Source organism: Octodon degus, unplaced genomic scaffold, assembly GCF_000260255.1.
Source record: "Octodon degus isolate 3935 unplaced genomic scaffold, OctDeg1.0 scaffold00137, whole genome shotgun sequence".
Taxonomy (NCBI): domain Eukaryota; kingdom Metazoa; phylum Chordata; class Mammalia; order Rodentia; family Octodontidae; genus Octodon; species Octodon degus.
Window position 1 is genome coordinate 6,996,457 of NW_004524713.1, and position 18,727 is coordinate 7,015,183.

At 41.6% G+C, this 18,727-nt stretch overlaps 1 protein-coding gene across 1 annotated transcript in view; it reads right to left on the reverse strand.

Moving 5' to 3' along the window:
- Positions 1 to 18,727, reverse strand: part of Ttll11 (tubulin tyrosine ligase like 11) — a 269,365-nt gene that overhangs the window by 250,129 nt on the left and 509 nt on the right. Inside the window, 1 exon segment of the mRNA XM_023701587.1 lies at positions 18,521 to 18,727. This exon segment is cut by the window's right edge and continues 39 nt beyond it. Within this exon segment, the coding sequence (XP_023557355.1) occupies positions 18,521 to 18,727 (207 nt within the window).

Here is an 18,727-nt window from a genome sequence, read left to right on the forward strand (position 1 = left end):
AGTTCAATCTCCAGTACCACAAAAAATAAATAAATAAATAAATAAATAAATAAAATAAAGTTGATTTGTGCTATGAAAGGGAAGCACCAAGAAAGAACCTCTAACCAAGTAGAGAAACAAAAAGGCAGGGAAGGCTTTCTGAAAAAAGGGAGGTTTCAGCTGAGGAAGGAAAGGAAGTGGTAGGCAAGAAGAAAGAAGAAAATCAATGCGGTCTATTGAAAGCTAGTAACACCTCACCATTCTGGACCCAAGGCTGCCTCTTTTATCCAGAAAGTAGCTGAAACCCAGAAGAAGGATGACAGGTATTTAACGGCCAAAATCCATCATAAAGGGATTTGAGGATCCTCCCACCTCAGTCTCTGCAGTAGCTGTAAGGACAGGCATGTGCCCAACTTGGAATATTTTTATACTTATGTTTTAGTCTACAAGTGGCATAATTATAACAAATATATTAATTATCACCTATTCTTTTCATATTGTCATAATAAAAGGATTTAGTTAAGCATTGAAAAGTAGTCTATTTTAGGAAACAAATACCAGATTATTTTAGTTTTGGGTGGTTTTATGTTTACAATAACAATTTTCTGACAGTCGGGTGTTTTATTTCAACAAGCCAGTATGTATTGTTCCCTTTGACACACTTAATAATCAAAAGGGTTTGTTGATCTAGTAGGTTTCTAGATCTAAATAACGGTTACTTTTACATCTAATAGATAGATGTAAACCAGAGGTAGGAAAAGTTTAACTTCTTTTTTTTTTTTTTTTTTTTTTTTGGCAGAACCAGGGATTGAACTCAGGCCCTTGCACTTGCCAGGGAAGCACTTATTCTACTAAGCCATCTCCCCAGCCCTAAAAGTTTAACTTCTTAAAAATCCCTCTTTGTTAGTAGTGTAGTAGCTAAATTTGAAGTTTCATATTGCAATTCAATGACCTCTTTGGTCACCATCCTAGGACATTTCTGAATTCCAAGTTGAAATCAACACATCTTCACTATAATACTGTGTAAATCTTATTTAATAATTAGTTCATTTATCTACTCCATTATAACAAATAGTAGACCAACTAAAGTAATATTTTGCCCAGAGGGAGTAGCAGGACAGTTTAGGCCAGTCCTGGCCCTGGTTTAAAGACAGACAGTATCTGACATCACCTTTACCCCCACTGCATTGCACAGGCTTTGGGTATCACGGGCGTTCAACACATATTTGTAGAAGAAGAATGAAGCTCTTCAGGGTCTCAGAATTTAAGTTTGAGTAGGCATGTTTGATTTCACCATACTTTCTAGAAAACTTCTGCTCATAGTAGTAGAGCGGTACTACATACAGACTCACAGGAACAGTCCTTCATGATCAGCCTGAAGCCTCCTACGCTGTCACACAGCCCAGGACCATTGTCCCATCCTTTGTTCCCAAGACACAGAGAACTTTTCCCAACAAGAATGCCCTCAGAGGGGGCCTGGCCCTAGCTCAGTCCTTTAAGTGGCTGCTTCCACAAAGCTGTCAGCCTCAGGTTGCTGGAGTTCGAACCTCACAACTCTCCCGCTGGCCAAAAGTGCCCTGAAGGCATTCGAGGAAGAAAAAAAAAAAAAAACCCTTATTCCAAGAATGCCCTCAGAGCAAGAAGTTTTCACGGCTGTAGCATACCATTAGAGGAACATCTTTGCAATGTGCCAAGAAAGTCATAAAGTTTAGTCATTTCTGAGAAAACGTCATAAAAATCCCATGAGATGGTAATGTTTTATGTAAGTAGTTTCAGACACATTACTTGAGAAAGGCACAAGTGCACAGGCTAAAGAAAGCTATGTTATCATGGAAAATAAACCCTGCCAAACATAATGCTTCTGTGGACTTACAAACAGCTGGCTCTCTATTTATGGCTTAATATTTGCAATGCCAGAGACAGGCATGAGTTCACTGCCTGGAATCCCTTTATGTCACTTCCCTATAAAGAAAATAGTCACTTTGAAGGTAGTCAAAAAAAAAAAAAAAACACTAGAACCATTAGTAATGTGATAGTGTAATTTAATTAGCATTTGTGAATGCTTCTCTGTGCCAGGCATTAGAAGACTCACAGATGAATAAGACAAGCTCCCTGCTACTGAATATCTTACAGTCTAGAGGAAGAGACAGACTGTCTCAATCAATAACCTTCCCCATCCATCTCCATCCTCTCCTGGGTGACATCACCTTTTCCCTGAGGCCAACAATAACATTGTCTCCCTGCCTCCACTTTTAAAGCCTCTCTAATCCACTCTCTATAGGACACCAGAGTGATCTTCTTAAAAGACAAGTATAATTATCTTGTTTCCCATACACTTAGGCAATAGTCTGACCTCTGAATGAATATGGGCTGGCTCCTGAATGCCTGCTGGTAAGAGGAGAATCGAATTGGAAATTCCCATACTAAGCCCAGCTCTTTGAAAGACCACATCCTCTGTAGGTGGGCTAGAGGAAATCTTGTCTTGCCCTTGGCTTACAGAAGAGGAAGTAAATGCTCTCACTTCAGAGTGTCCAATCATAATATCTTCCTGATACAAGACTGGAATCAGAATTCCTGCTATGCCTATGACCGCAAAAGGGCTAACACCAAAAAATGTAAGTGTTCTGAGCCAGGTGGACCCCCGAGACATCTGCACAGAAATGCAGACCATTATTTTAAACCCAGGCCTCAAAGAATTACCAGAGATTAAAGTTCCCAGAGACATGTCAGATTTAGGTGTAACACTTAAATGAGAATTCTATAGTGATCATCTTCTATCAGTATATACAAAATAGTTAGGATAGATATACAGCTACTTTCTCTTAATTCATTGAGAAGAAAGATTTGTACTAATAGTGTTTGGACAGGATATCATGTCTGCATCTTGTTCTATGAATAACTACTATGAAGGCAACAATATGCAATGTATTAATTATTATAACTGTCCTACCAACCTGTTTTGAAACTGTCTCATTGCTATTCGTTTCTCAATAAAATTAATAAAAAAAGAAAACTCCCCACCCCTCAAAAAAAGAATTCTACAATGAGAAGAAAAAAGACTGAGTAAGAAACAACATTAAAAAAAAAAAATGAAAACCTTCCAGAATTGATAGGACATCAAACCTCAAAAACAAGAATCCCAACATTTTCCAAGAAGAATAAATAAAAGGAAATACTCTCCTACAAGTGAATTAGTGACACCAAAGACATCTAAGACAAAGAGAAGATTTTTTTTTAAAGCAGCCAAAAAGAAAACACTTATTAGCAAAGGAAAAATTATACAGTTGACTTCCAAACAACAGATATGGAAGTGAGAAAACAATGGTACTCCTTCAAAGTACTGTTATCACATAACTAACAACACAGAAGTGCACAGAATTTTATATCAAGAGCTAGGACAAAATAAAGGTAATTTTGACAAATGAAAACTGATAGAATTCATTACAAATTGTATGTCACCAAAGCAACTTCTAAAATTATTTCCATGAGAAAGAAAATGATCTCTTGAGGAAGGTCTAAGTTGTAAAATAAAATAGGAAAGCAAATGGTAAATGTAGGTAAGTCTAAAAGACACTGAAACTATGTAAAACTATAATAATAAGTTAGCTTTTGAAGTTTAAACATAAGGATAAAATAAACTAGAACTAAAATGTTGGTGAACAAAAATATACAAGGTATGATCAAAATAAAAAAAGGATCCCAAGGCCTTTTGTATTATTAAGGGAATAAAGACACTAACTTTAGTCATAATTCTCTGACATTTTCTCTCAATGTTATACACACGTATTAAATGTTCTAGGCTAAAATCCTAGAATAAAAATTAAATTCCTAACTTCTAGAATACTATAGACACAATTATACAGAGAAATGTTAGTGTAAGTCTCCAGTTAATGAATAGCTAAGATAAAAACTAAAGCTATAATATTTGTATAACGTATTTCACAAGCCACTCTAACATACATATGTAAAATTTTGAACTTCAATGTCTAGAGAATACATGTTCAATTTGTAAGAATTAATCATATATAAAGCCATAAAACAACAAAAAAGGGCCAGCCAAATAGTGGTTTAAAGCGCCTGTTTAGGCAGACACAGGGGCTCCGGTTCAATCCCTGGGTGCCCTGCCAGCCCTGCCCCCAGGGCACACTGAGACGCAATTAAGACTGGGTGTGGTGCAACGCACCTGTAATCTCAGCTCTTTGGAACAATGAAAACAGGCGGATGACTACGAGTCGGATCTACTATGTAGTGAGACCCTGTAGACTCTAACTGAAAAATACAAAAATAATAATTTCAAAACAGAAAGAAGAGAAAAAAAGGGAAAAGGACAGAGGGTGAAAGAGGGGAAGAAAAAAAGAAAAAATATCCTATAATAACAACGTTATTAAGATAGAAATTAGGGCCGGCCAGATAGCTCAGCAGATTAAAGTGCTGAGTTTAGGCAGATGCGGTGGTTGGGGTTTGATCCCCGATGTGCTGTGCTGGCCCCGCCCCCAGGGAGCACTGAGACAGCAACTGAGACTGGGAGGGGTCGCACCTGTAATTGAAACCAGGAGGATCACTATGAGTCTGGTCTGTATAGTGAGACCCTCCAGACTGTGCACTAAATACATTAAAATAAAACTGCGACTAGAAAAAAATTTAAAAGATACAAAATAAATAATCCATGGGTCAACGAAATCTTCAGGCTGAGGATGTGGCTCAGGGCAGAGTTCATGTCTTGCAAGCACAAGGCCCTGGGTTCGATCTCTAGCACCATAAAAAGAAGGAGGAGGAAAAAAATAAGAGGAAGAAAGAAAAGAACTCTTCATGACAAAATAGAATACATAGAACTAAAAGGTTACTGAAAGAAAGAAAAAAAAAAGCTGCATGCCACGTATGGATAGAGGCGTCAGAGAGTCTGAGTACCAGCATCAAAATAGTAACCTAGAATTAATAACAGGAGATGCTAGACTGGAACCCCTAGGTGTATTTCCAATTAGTACCAAGGAAATGAGTATTATTTATAAGTGCCTGCTTTGGCAAACGCAGGGACCAGGGTTCGATCCCCAGTCCTGCATGCCCTGATGGCCCCACCCCCAGGACGCACTGAGCCAGCCACCTAGTCTGGGTGTGGTGGTGCACACCTGTATTCCCAGCGCAGGGAAAGTTGAAAACAGGAGGATCACTACAAGTCCAAGCTGCATAGAGAGACCCTGTACCAAAAATATAAAATAAAAAATAAATTTTAAAAAATAAATATAGAAATGAGTACTATTTAGTGATGAGAATTGGCTGAGCACATGACAGTTTCAACAGTTTTATTGAAATATAACTCATACTATGCAATTCACCCAGATAATGCACACAATTCAATGGTTTTCAGTGTATTTATAGAGTTATGCTAACAACACCCCCCTCATTTTCAAGACATTTTGTCACCTCCAAAAGGAAATCCTGTACCCACTCACAGTCACACTCTACTTCTCCAACCAAAATTCTCTCCCACCCATAGCTCTAGGATGCCACTAACTTATTTTCATCTCTCCAATGTTGCCCTATTCTGAACATTTCACGGAAGTGAAATCACATAATATGCAATCTTTTGTGACTGGCTTCTCACATAGTATAAGGTTTCTCAAGATTTATCCATGTTGGACCAGCGAGACAGCTCAGCAGTCTAAAGTGCCTGCTTGGACAAGCCTAGGCAGGTACAGGGGACCGTGGTGTGATCCCTGGCACCACAAGCTGCACCAGCCCCCCGGCCCCCTGGATGGGCTGAGCCGGTCACAAAAAAAAAAAAAAAATCTATCCATGTTGTGGCATTATTCAGTATTTACTCCCTTTCATGGCTGAATAATGTTCCACGGCCTGGATATACAGCATCCTAATTATCTAGCAACTGATGCACAGCTGAGTGATTCCTACTTTGGGCTACTAGGAAAAATGATGCTATGAAAATTAGAGTGCATCCTATCAATTTGGTTCGAAACGGTCTCATTGCTATTTGTTTCTCAATAAAATTATGGGAAAAATTTAATTAAAAAAATTTTAAAGAAAGAAAATTAGAGTACAGGTTTTTGTGTGAACATATGTATTTCTCCTGGGTATACAATGAAGAATAAATTACTAAGCTATAGTAATGTATTACATTTGGCGGAATAGCTTGTTTCTCAAAATGGTTGAATCATTTTCCATTCCCATTAAGAGTATAAAAGATTCCAGTTTCTCCACATACTAGGCTATCTGTTTTATTTTTTATGAGCATCTTTTCAGGTATAAAGTCGTTTTGTGAGTTCCATTTTCAGTTCCCTAAAATGTAATGACATCATGATGTTTTAATACAGCTCCTAATATCTCCTATTTATTACCCTGACATATTTTTTAAACTCTAAAAAAATAACCTATTGAAACATTTAGCAGTTTCATTGTTCAATTATATATGAAATATTTAAGCCCTTTCCTCAGGGACGAGGAATGAAAGTAGAAGTGGAGAGATCAAGGATGAAGAGGAAGTCAAGAGTGTCTAGTGAATACATAATTTGAAAATTAAAGAACAATTTTACATTTTGACTTGGCTGTTTCAATTCATTTATTTTTAATTTTTGTATGTATTTGGTACAGGGTCTCATTACGCAGTTCAGACTCATGGTGGTCCTCCTTTTTTCAGTCTCTCCTGCACTGGGGTTACAGGTGAGCGCCACCACACCTGGACTCAGTGGCTGACTCAGTGTGCCCCAGCGGGGTGGGGCCAGCACATGTGGTGCCGGGGATCAAACCCTGGTCTCTGCGCTTGTCTAAGCAGGCGCTTAGTCCACTGAACTGTCTCACTAGCCCTATAGCTATTTCAATTTAGAGGCAACAGCTACACCAAGAGTCCTACTAAAAAGTCCTGGCCTGAGCTAGGATTGGAATCAAGTATTTGATGCGGAAAGGACCCAGAAATTAGGAGATTCATGTGTTTTATTTTCTTCTCCAGTACTTGTTATTATATTCTTCAAAAGTAAATACTTACAGGTAGCAACTCACACACTAACAGTTGAGTATAATTTGTTAAAACTTACTTAGAAAGCAATTTTGCAAGACATTTTAAAAGCCTTAGGTACATATGCCTTGGCCTATGGTTTCACTTCTAGAATGTTGTCTTGTACATGCACCTACTCCTTATGATGAACATAAACATCATGTACTGTAAACATAAGAAAATAATATGAAGCCAAGTGTGGTGGTCTACACCTATAATCTCAGCACTCAGGAGGCTGAGGCAGGAAGATTGCTACAAGTTCAAGACCATAGTGAGCTCAAGGCCAGCCTAAACTACATAGTGAGACCCAGTCTCAAAGCAAACAAATAAACAAAAACAACAAAAAATAGAAAGTAATATAAAATATAACAAAAGCATTCTAGAATGGTTTTTAGTACAGGGCTAAATGTAAGCATTTTCTAACAGAAAATATAAAAAAATACATCCCATTGGATACATATTTTGCAACAATTAGAGTGTTAATTACAAAAACCATAGCAAAGGAAAAGGTTTAAATTATAATGTAAACATAACTATTTACATAACAAAATTATATTAGTTTTGTAAAACATAAAAACATACACCCAGAAAGTGTTCTTTCTTTCGCCCCTTCCTTCCTTTGTTTTTTCTTGGGGATGAAACCCAGGGCCTCACTCATGAAACACTGCTGCTCTACCGCTGAGTTACATACCACTGAGTTACACCCCAGCGCGTTCCAGAATAAATTGTAGAAATAAATTCAGCAATATGAAAACAGTCATTACATCTTGATGATAGGGTCATAAATGGTTTTTTTTTCCAAATGGTGAATACCTTAAGCAGTACACAAAGATGAAACACATGACAAATGTGCTTTTTAAACAAAACTAACATCCAGGCTCAAAGCCCACTCCTGCACCGCATGACTTCAGTAGACGCCAACTTCGAATGGTCTTATTTCTAAGGAGCCAGGACCTCACTCTCTCTTAGGATGGGTGATGTACCCCAGTGGGATGCGATGTGGCATGAGAGCTAGGAGAGCTTGCCTCTCGCCCTCCTCTGTGTCTCTAAAACCTCTGGAGCATGGAATAGGTGAAACAAATAAACACTGACCCCACCTTGACTTTGCCACACACGACACATGACTGAAATGGGACAAAATTACATGTGACATAATAATAAATGGTGGGTATTAGGCCCAAATCTTACTCCAAATCACACTTCAGTAAAACAGAAATAACAACATCGGCCACTTTATTGCACAAAGTCAAAGCCAAGCAAGGTAAATAAGTGTGACAATCTCATATAAAATACTGAGTTTCGTGGACATGCAAGACCCTGAGGCTCTCCACCCAGCTTAATTCACTTCACGTTTCATCGCACCTGAAGGTACAACTGTGGGTTTCTTTTGCCCCTTTAGGTTAACAAGTCCAATAATAATTAAGACTGCTTTAAGTGAATGAGAAGGAAAAAAATTAATGATAATATCATAAAGATAAATGATCTGTTAGAAATTTAAATGAAAAACAGGAACAAAATTTATAATACATATGAGATGAGCTATATAAATATACAGTTTATAGCTTATAGCTACTTGCTATGTTGTGGTCGTGGTCAGCCGCATAACTCACCTAGTAGTCTGGGTCTCCTCTCCACACCCACAGGGCAAGCCTGCACTGGCCTAGGCCTTCTGAACTTGGCCCTGGCCACATAATTAGCTCTGGTGGATGAAATGTGAGTGGCAGTGATGTGTCATTCCTAGGGAGTAGTTTTAAAAGTTATCACGTGCCCCTTCTCTTGGTGATTCCAGGAAGCAGATGCCAAATGGAACCTGGGCCTCTGAATAACTGCCCCACCAGCCCACATGGGATGCACAGCGTGAGCAAGAAGAAAACTCTTGTGGGATCAAGCCACTAAGCTATGCCATGGTTCTTGTTACTTGTCCAGAAAATTGTCCATCATTGCTTTTTTGAATCCTCAACAAGCATAATATTAACACAAAGAGAAATCAAACCACTTGATGAGCATAAAGCACCAGACATGATGACCAGCCACAGTAAGAAAGTGAGACAGATACGCTGGAGGACATATTGAAAAAGTAAAGCTGTACCTAGGGCAGACTGCACAGGAGATAAACAGCCCTATTCTTAAAGCTTCATTAAGCATAAGAGAGTTTGTTATTCAGATGGCAGAGAAGCAGATGGGAGAAGAGAAGGAGCCTCCGGAAATGCCTGCTAGGATTCACAAAACATTTATAAAAATTACTAGATAATGGTTCACAACCAGCCAGGGAAACAAACATGTACACAAATGACAGCAGAGGCAGCTGCGAAGACAAGGCACCACTTGACGGGAGCTGGAAGGGGCGGTGTGCGTCCATCTGGACCAGAGCAACGCAAACATTGTTCTCTCCAGCAAGACAACAGCGCTGTGGAGGGATCTCCAGGACACGACTCAGCTTCAAAACAGCATCCTCCAGGAGAGGTTGGTTCAGAACAAACTAAAAGAATAGCAAGGTTAATTGCCTGTTCACTCTATCAACATTCTGCTATAAAAGATAATTAAGGTGTCACAAATTCATCAGCGGGAAAACCAGAATATACTCTTACGCAAGGGCCAGGCACTTTACAATTTTTTATGACTTAATCCTCAGAATAATCCTAGAAAATAGTTTATTCTCATGCCTTTGTCTGTCTGCTTGCTGGTTTATTTGTCTGTTCATTTGTTTTCAGTTCTGGGATCAAGCCCAGGGTTTTGTGACACTATGTGACACAGCCCAAGGTTCCAACGCACATGTTCCATGTTCTTGGAGAGCGCTGAAAGTAAGATGCAAACAAATCAGCTCAGGAAATGCATACCTCCGCCACCTCAGGGACCCTGGGAAGAAGCCACCTCGTGTGCTTTGTGAACCCAGTGCCGAGGCACAGATGTCACTCCACAGCTTAAATGAGTGAGTGCGTTTCCAGTGGTGAACATGAGACACAAAAGCACAAGACAGGCATCAAGGCCAGAACAGAGGCTTTAAAAAATCCAGTTAGACTCTATAACTTTAAGCATCTAATTAAGTTTTAAAAGAAAAAAACTTTAGGTTAGCATTATTTAAAAATGTTTAGGGCCAGCCACATAGCTCTTCAGACTAAATCGCCTGTATAGGCAGAATGCAGTGGCCAGATTCAATCCCTGACATGATGTGCTGGTCCTGTCCCCACCCCAGGGGCACACTGAGACTGGGTGTGGTGACAAGCGCCTGTAATCCCAGCACTTGGGAGGCTGAAAGCAAGAGAATTACTATGAGTCAGATCTATGTAGTGAGACCCTGTAGACCCTGTACTAAATACAAAAATAAAATAAAGTAAAATAAAATAAAATGTTTAGGGGCCAGTAAGATACCTCAGTGGACTAAAGTGTCTGCTTAGGCAAGCTTAGACAAGCGCAGGGACCATGGTTCGATCCCCGGCACCACATGCCGTGCCAGGACCACTCCCAGAGTGGGCTCAGCCAGAGTCCAGGTGTAATGGCATATTCCTGTAATCCCAGCTCTGGGGAGGCTGAAATCAAGGGAATCACCACAAGTCTGAGGTGAGGAGTGAGACCCTATAACAACCAAATACATTTTAAAAAATAATAAAAGTTTAATTCTAAGCCACATCAAGTTGATATTTGCCCCAAATGTAACAGCTCCTTATATGTGTTTAATTTTTCTAATATCGGGCTGGGGGTGTAGCTCAGTGGTAAACCACCTTCCTAGCATGCCCAAGGTTCTGAGTTCAACCCCAGCACTGCCAAAAAACAGAACAAAACAATAATAAAGGGAGGTTACCCACTGAATAGATCCCTACTCTACCCTGACATAAGTAGTTCACAAAATATTTGTTAAGTGAGTCAAAATAAGCTGTTATCTGTTCAGATTAATAAGTAAAGTAACCTACATATGCAAATTCAAGTTTATAATTTTTTTCTTCTGGTTAAAAAGAAAATAGATCAAATAACCAATGTCTGTAACTACCCAATAGAAGGAAAAGAATTAAAGTTGCCTGAACACCAACAGCATGTGGGTGGAGGCAATGCACACACGTTCCTCACATAATGTCACAAGCATTCTGCAGGAGCCCACTGCCACTACTATTACAGCTGAAGAAACTGAGGTTCGGGGAAAGTCTGTACACAACCAGTCTAGCAGCAGCACTTAGTGACAAGCATTTTCAGCCCTACCCGCTTGATTTCAAAGCCCACATCAACTCCAGGAGACAATCCCTTTTAGAGCAGGCACTTAAAATGGACAATTACTTTTACAGTATGCTCTTCCCGAGGAATAGATTTGAAAGGAAAATAAAATATATGAGTGAATTTTTGCATTCAAATATCAGCTGATACAAAACAACTATCTAAGATGTTACCAAAATCGAGGCATGATACATGGTGTTTTACAACATGGAAAATAGCTCTTGTAATTACCACACCTGCTAACCAAATTAATTTGCAATGTAGACTTTGAATATGAACCCTGGAATTTACTGCCTTTTAAAGAACTGTTTAAGAACTCAGTGTGGATTCATGAAACTTTGATACATACTGTTCTAATAATAGTGGTGCTGAATTTCGATTTTTATGTTATGACAAGTTAAACGTGCAAAGGGAAAATTCTGGTGGATTAGATGTTAAAATAACGTCTGCTGAAGGAGAATATTTGAAGGAGTAGGGAATAAACTGCTCTTAAACATAATGCTCTTTTCACAGAATACAAAATAAATTGTGATGACTTATCATTAAAACTAGATGGGAAGGGAGGCCATACCCCCAAACTTTTCATCTTATGCAGTGTACTCTGCTTTCTTCCAGAGGAATCTGGGACAGTGACTCAGATCTCAGGTTCACATCCATGGAGGGGTAATGCGGCTCAGCTTGTCAAGTGGCACAGGAGTCCCTTCTGCATAGTAGCAAGTGGGACCTGGAGGACACAGGCACCAAATGCTTGCCCTGCCAGGCAAGATACATTTCAATGTGTTTTATTTAAGTCCTATTTGCAGTATTGCTCTGCTGGTTCCGAGTGACTCCACTGTCATTTGAGAGTTATGGCTCAGATGAGGCACAGGAAGGTTAAACAGCAGAGAACTATACAATCTATTTTAAATCGGGTGTTGGCAAGATTGACTGCTGTCTGGACCCTGACTCTTGTTTATTTGTGGGCTCACCTCAGTTTCTTCAGTCGTTACCTGTGAGAGAAGAAAAAGGTGGTGCTGGTGCAGAAGGAAGACCTCCTGGTAGTGTGGTCGGCACAATGAGGATCGAATAGGATGGTATACAGGCTAGAAGTGCAGGCCTGGACAGCTCTGCCACTTGTGCCCATGTGGCCTTGGACAAGTTCTGTACCAGCCTCTTTCTAGCCTCAGTTTTCTCATCTGTAAGTAGGACCTGACTGAGAGGGCGGTTGTGAACAGGAAATAAAATAATTCATAGTAAATACTTAATGAGCATAAATAATACAGTCTAGAACATATATTTTTCTTTTCAGTACTAGAGATTGAACCCAGGGCCTTTGTACTGCACTACACCTCCAGCCTTTTGTTTTGTTTTGTATCTTAAGACAGGAAGTAAAGCACTAAAATGACCAGGCTGCTCTTAAAATTAGCAACCCTCCTGCCTCAGCCTCCGAGTGCTGGGATTATAGGCATGTGCCTGACTCATATCAAATCTTTAATAAAATGTAGCTAATATTATATCTTATAGTACGAGTGCATGCTCTAAAGAAAGCTGGATAAATAAGAAAAGAACATGTGATTTGGAGTCTCCCACACAAATAATGCATAACATAATAGAGCTCAGTACAGGAATTTATGCAAATTCACTAACAAAGATCCCACTATTAAATGTTTCAGAGCCCTCATTCATGCTAGCTGGTGTCCATGGCACCACTGTGCACACACACACACAACCTATACCTCTGAGGAGGGCGGCTCACAACAACAGAGGCATCTATTCCCTATGCTGTCTTTTCTCTATGGTTTTCTCTAATGAGGGTGGCAAAAACTGCAAGAGAATATGCAAGGGATGGGGAGAGAAATCCACATGACTAGAAGAGGGCCATCCAACTGCACAAATATGGAGCTTCTGTTCTGAACCAGGAGCCATCCCCTCCCTTTCTCGTTACAGTGACTCTATATACATGACTTTGCTATTTGAGAATAACTGAATTCTTATCTACAAGTTTACAGAACTGCCATTTGTGAATTCTCCCTTTGGGAAACAAATTTGACACCATAGATAGAGTTGAATTAGACCTGCCTAGCATGGATATGACTGAAAACTAAACTGTCGGAGAGTTGGCGGGGGATGGAAGGAGACTCTGTAAGGAAAGCTGGGTCTATATATGGCATGCAATCTGGGAGCAAACCCAGGAAGGAGCGCGAGCTGCTTGGCATGGCCTTCACCGGTCTCTGTGACCTGGTCCTCCAACCTCTGCACGCTCCCTCAGGGGCCAGCACCCCAATCTGCCTTCTAAAATCCCATTGGTCCACTTGCCCTGTCTTTGTTCCCGCTCTGTATGGAATGCCTTTGCCTGCTAAGCTCCCAGATGAGTCTGTAATTTCCCATTTGCAGGTCTGTTACTCTCTCCTGGGAGCTCTTGGGAGCAAGGAATGCCTCCTGGTCATATCTGTAGCTGAACCCCTTCCCCCGGGTCTGGGCTCTGCCAACAGAGTCAGTGGGGAATGGTGGGAAAAGCACAGAACTGAAGACTGGTCCCATACGGATTCCCTACTTCAAAGGCTGGCTCTGGCTCTCACTAGCTGGATGGCCTTAGATAAGCCCTGTGTGGTTCAACTTTCTTATCTGTGAAATGGGCGTAAGGTATTTTATTGGGTTGTTTCAAGAATCAAAAATAAATTATCTATGTATAAAGTGCTTTAAAATAGTACTTTGGGCAGGGGAGATCATGCAGCGGTCTAAGCACCTGCCTGGCAAGTGCAAGGGCCCGGGTTTGATCCCCAGTACAGCATGCTATGCTGGCCCCAGAACCTTGCGCACTGTGCCAGTCACCAAAATTGGGTGTGGTGGCCCAAGCCTGTAATCTCAGTGTTGGGGAGACTGAGACAGGAGGATCACTATGAGTCCTTGCATAGCAAGACCCAGTACCAAATATATAAATAAAAGATTTTATATATATCAAGAAGAAAGAAGTTTTTAAAACAGTACCTAATACAGGATAAGAATTATACAAGTGTTTACAACTGTAGTTATCATGTTTGTTAAGTATATGTGGAACAAAGAAAAATGAGATTATATACCCAGTAGTCAAACAAACTTCTGAATTTGTGGGTTGGCTTAGTGCCCTCATTAAAAATAGGCCATGTTTTATAGTCTCACTATGCACCCATAAAAGGAGATGGGGCTTGTCTCTAGTTGGTGTTCGGGACTTATTTCTCACCTGGACTACCCACCCATCTCTGTCAAAGCCAGCCTGCATGGCAAGTGTAAGGTCATAAGTTCAATTCCTGGTACCAAGAAAAAGAAAATCCAGCTGGTCAGGACTAAGAATTCTCCCTTTGGGAAACAGCACAGAAGCAACACAACATGACAAGCAGGGAATCTATGCTCAGTGCCTTTTGCCCCAGCCCCAAGTGGAAGTTCTTGCTCCAAGTTAGAGATGAGCTTGTCCAATATCACTCCCATACCACATGGGGAAACTAAGGACTATTGGTCAGCACCTTTTGCTGGTAGGAATTCTTGCTCTGAGCACCTAAGTGCTAGAAGCTAGAGCTGATCTCATAAAACATCACTCCCACAATAGAGGAAACTGAGGCCTCGTGAGATTGAGTTTATACTTTTTTTAGTATCAGTTTCACATGTTACTTGTCATAAAATCTATTTTTAGAACATTATAATAGACTAAAATAGAAAGAACTTTAATGTTTAGTTAAGTACTTTTCAAGCTCCATAGTCTAGAGCAGCAGGGTGACCCAGGAGCTCTGTTGCAAGTATGCTGTCATTTGTCTGATGGATATTGAGCACCTACAATGTGCCGGGCGTGTCAGGTGCCACCCCCACCCTCCAGACTACACAGACTAATGGGGCAAAGTGATGTTAAATAATCACACATCTACTACAAAAGTCCTACTGCTGTATTTTGCTGAGTTAGCACACCTATAATATTCAAATGATGGAACTAAACAAAAAAGGGGATACAGATGAATGTCCATTTTGTATCTGTGTATTCAAAGTGGTTAGGATAGATATATAGTTACATTCTTTTAATGAATAGAGGGATTTGTTCTAATAGTGTTTGTAAATAGGATATCATGTCTGCATCTTGTACAGCAAATAACCACTGGAAAGAATGTATGCAATGTGTTAATTATTGAAACTGTCATACCAATTTGATTTGAAACTGTCTCATTGCTTTTTGTCTCTCAATAAAATTATGGAAAAAAAGGTCCTACTGCTGGGAGTGAATTATGTTCAGGTATGCTAGAATGAGTATCTCCAACCACACACGCATATGCCTGCAGATGGAGGTGTCAGGCCTGGGGTGGAGGGGTCAGTCCCAGATTGGACGCTGGAAACCGCCCACCCCACTGGGCTCACCTGTGCAAAGGCCTCACGTAGGTTAACACTGCTATTATATGGCTGTAGCACTTGAAAGGCTGGAAACCACTGAACTAGCTGTAGTTACCCTCACTGTATGGATACACTAAGTCCTGAAGCATTCTGTTTAACTCTCTTGCCCAAAGCAGCACAGTTACAGAGGGAAGACCCTTAAAATTCTGCAATGGCGGCTGGGAAGATAGCTCGGCGGTCTAAGCACCTGCCTGGCAAGTGCAAGGACCCAGGTTTGATCCTCAATATGACATGCTGTGCCAGCCCCGAAACTGGGCATGGTGGTGCACACCTATAATCCCAGCACTGGGGATGCTGAAACTGGAGGATCACTACAAGTCTCAACTACATAATGAAATCTGGTATCAAATTAAAAAAAAAAAATTCTTCAACGACTCACATATGCTCTTTTCTAAGAAAAAGTCCAGGTCCCTGAGTGTGGCACATAATCTGACCTCTGTTGACTTCTGCAGCCCTATCTCTTATCATGTAATCCAGCCAGAATAACCTTCATGCAAAGCCCTGCATACACCCCTGCTCTGCCCACATTGCTCCTTCTACCAGGGACTCAGAGTCCTTAAATAACCCTAGCCCATTTTCAGCATTCAGAACTCAACTGGAATTTACCTCTTAAAAAAAAAAAAAAACCTTCAGGAAGTGCCTCCTCTGCCTCCCACAGCACCAACACCTTCACATATGGAAAGAGAAACACTCATCACATAAAATGTATTCATCCATCCAACAAATATTTATTGAGCAACTTCCATATGCCAAGCACTTTCAAGTACAGCAATAAGCAAAACAAAGCCTCTGCCCTCAAGGAGCTTACATTCTGGTGAAGGAAAGAGACAATAAACAAATACACAATAGAATGTCAGGTAGAATTGAGTGCTATAAGAACATGAACAATAGTAAGGGCTGGAGACTGGTAGGGTATCATCTCAGAAGGCCTCTGTAGGGAGATAGCATTTGATCAGGGATCTGAAGACATAACAGGGGAGTATGCAAGGCAAATAACTGGAAAACCAGTATTTGTAGAAGCAGCAGCATTGGCCCTATGATGCCTGCAATTATTTCTTTGTGTTTTATTCCCTAGTGAACTACATGGTCCTTGAAGATAAGGGTTACAAATTAAGTGTGATTCCCAGGGCCCAGTAGGGAACTTGGCACCACCACAGTGGACATTTACAGAGTGAATAAAGGTGGAGCCTAGGAGATAGCTCAGTGGCATAAGCTCCTGCCTGGCTAATGTAAGATCATGAGTTCGATCCCCAGTACCAAAAAACAAAGAAGGAAGAAGGAATAGGGCAGAGGAAGGAAGAAGAGATAGAGGAAGAAGAAGAAGAAGAAAAGAAAATAAAGGAATCTGGGCTGGATTGGCCAAGCCCATCTGGCCTAATGAATAAGATTTAGCCCACCTCTTCCTCTTGCATCTTCTCTTTCACAGGGCTAAGTTATGAAATGTTTTGTTTTGTTTTTGGCTGTCTCCAGCTGTCTTAAGGGCAGATCTGGTGCAGGATGTGGAGCTGGAGATCAAACTGTGGTTCCCTGCACTTGACTGGGTTAGCTCAAAAAGCACTTTAAAACAACTGAGCTAACCTGCATGCCTCCTCACAGGGCTAAGTTAACTTCTGATAGCCAATCTGCCTAGCCTGACTCAGTGGCCAGGTATCTGTGCCTGGATTCTCTCCTCACTAGAGCCAGTTCAGTTTCACCTTTCTGACCTCATATCTCTGATCTGGGCTTGAGTTCTTGTCTAGAAACCCAGAAACTCTAGCATTGGGAGCCTGCCTTGCTCCCCAACTCCCAGCTTCTCTGGGTATTAAAGTACTCCCCTGAATGCCATACCCCAAGGCTGAGGACCCTGACACCTGCAATTAGACTTTCCCACCAGCTAACCCTTACCTATCTGGAAGCCCCTCCTACATGATCTTGGATTTCTTTCCAAACAAAACAACTCCTTCCTTGTGGGTCATTAATATCAGTCCTTCCTATGGCCATCTCTCTGCAGGTTCTAACTTCGTAAAACCATTAACATCTACCACAGCCAAAGCACTGGGCTGAGTGTTCATGTTGCCTGTTTCAATCTCTATTAACCTCAGCCAAACCTCTGGGTCTAAGTCTTCAGAACAGCCTACCATGAAGTGGAATCTTGACACACCCGAAAGTACATTAGATAGCCTTAGCCACCACAGAGTCCAACAGCTTTGTCCACTCACCTGCTGCAACCAAAACCTCTGGAAGTCATTAGCGCTTCACCCCAGACCCCAAAAGGTTTTAAATGGATTCAAGGATGATTAACTCATCTCTTTATTTGCCCTGCCATCCACCATTTACAGGCACTTGCTGTATGTCCTCTCCTGGATTATAAAACACAGTGCCTGAGGTGATAATGATGACAGTGGGGGAGGGGATGACAGAGAGAGGGTAGTAACAAAAGGTTATCATTTACTGACTAGTTGTGCTCTACAGCACTCAGTAGTAGGTTTTTTTTAATACTGACAAAGCGGTGAGATAGCTGTTGTTGGCCTCACTTTCAGAGAAGCTCACAGGCTAGAGAAAAGCAACTTACTCAAAGTTGTGCAACTCAACAGGAGGGCGGCATGAGACGGTTGCTCTGCCTGCCTCCCAAGCATGAACTGTCATGCTACCCCAGAGTCGCACAGTCAGTGCGAAGCGAATATAACTGAAATAAAGAGGTGAAGGAGAGCAGATTCTGGCTGGTGGACGCAAAGCTGGTGGAGACCGACAGACACGTAAAGCAGCCTACACAGGGCAGACTCTGCAGGACAAGAAGCCAGTGCCGACGGCTGAAAAACACAAAAGAACTGTAGGGCCGCTACAGGAGGCTCACTTGACCTAGCGCGGTTGTGGGCTAGGCCCTGACGACAGTGTGCAGCAGCCCCGGCCCGCCGACCTGGTCGTGCTGTCCACCCCCCTGCGCCCCGCGGCGGGGCCGGGCCTCACCTCCTTCCACTTGAGCTGGCGAATGCTGATCTTCAGGGCTTCCAGGGAGGTCCTGGCCTTGGAGCTGTCCACGGTGACCGGCCGAGGCTCGTCAGGACGGCGGCCCGTGCTCCGCGCGCAGCCTCGTCCTTTGCCCCTGGGCTTCCCGGCCGGGCCGAGTCCCCGCGTGGGCGCCGGCGCCGGCTTGGGCCTGGGCAGGGGCGGCGC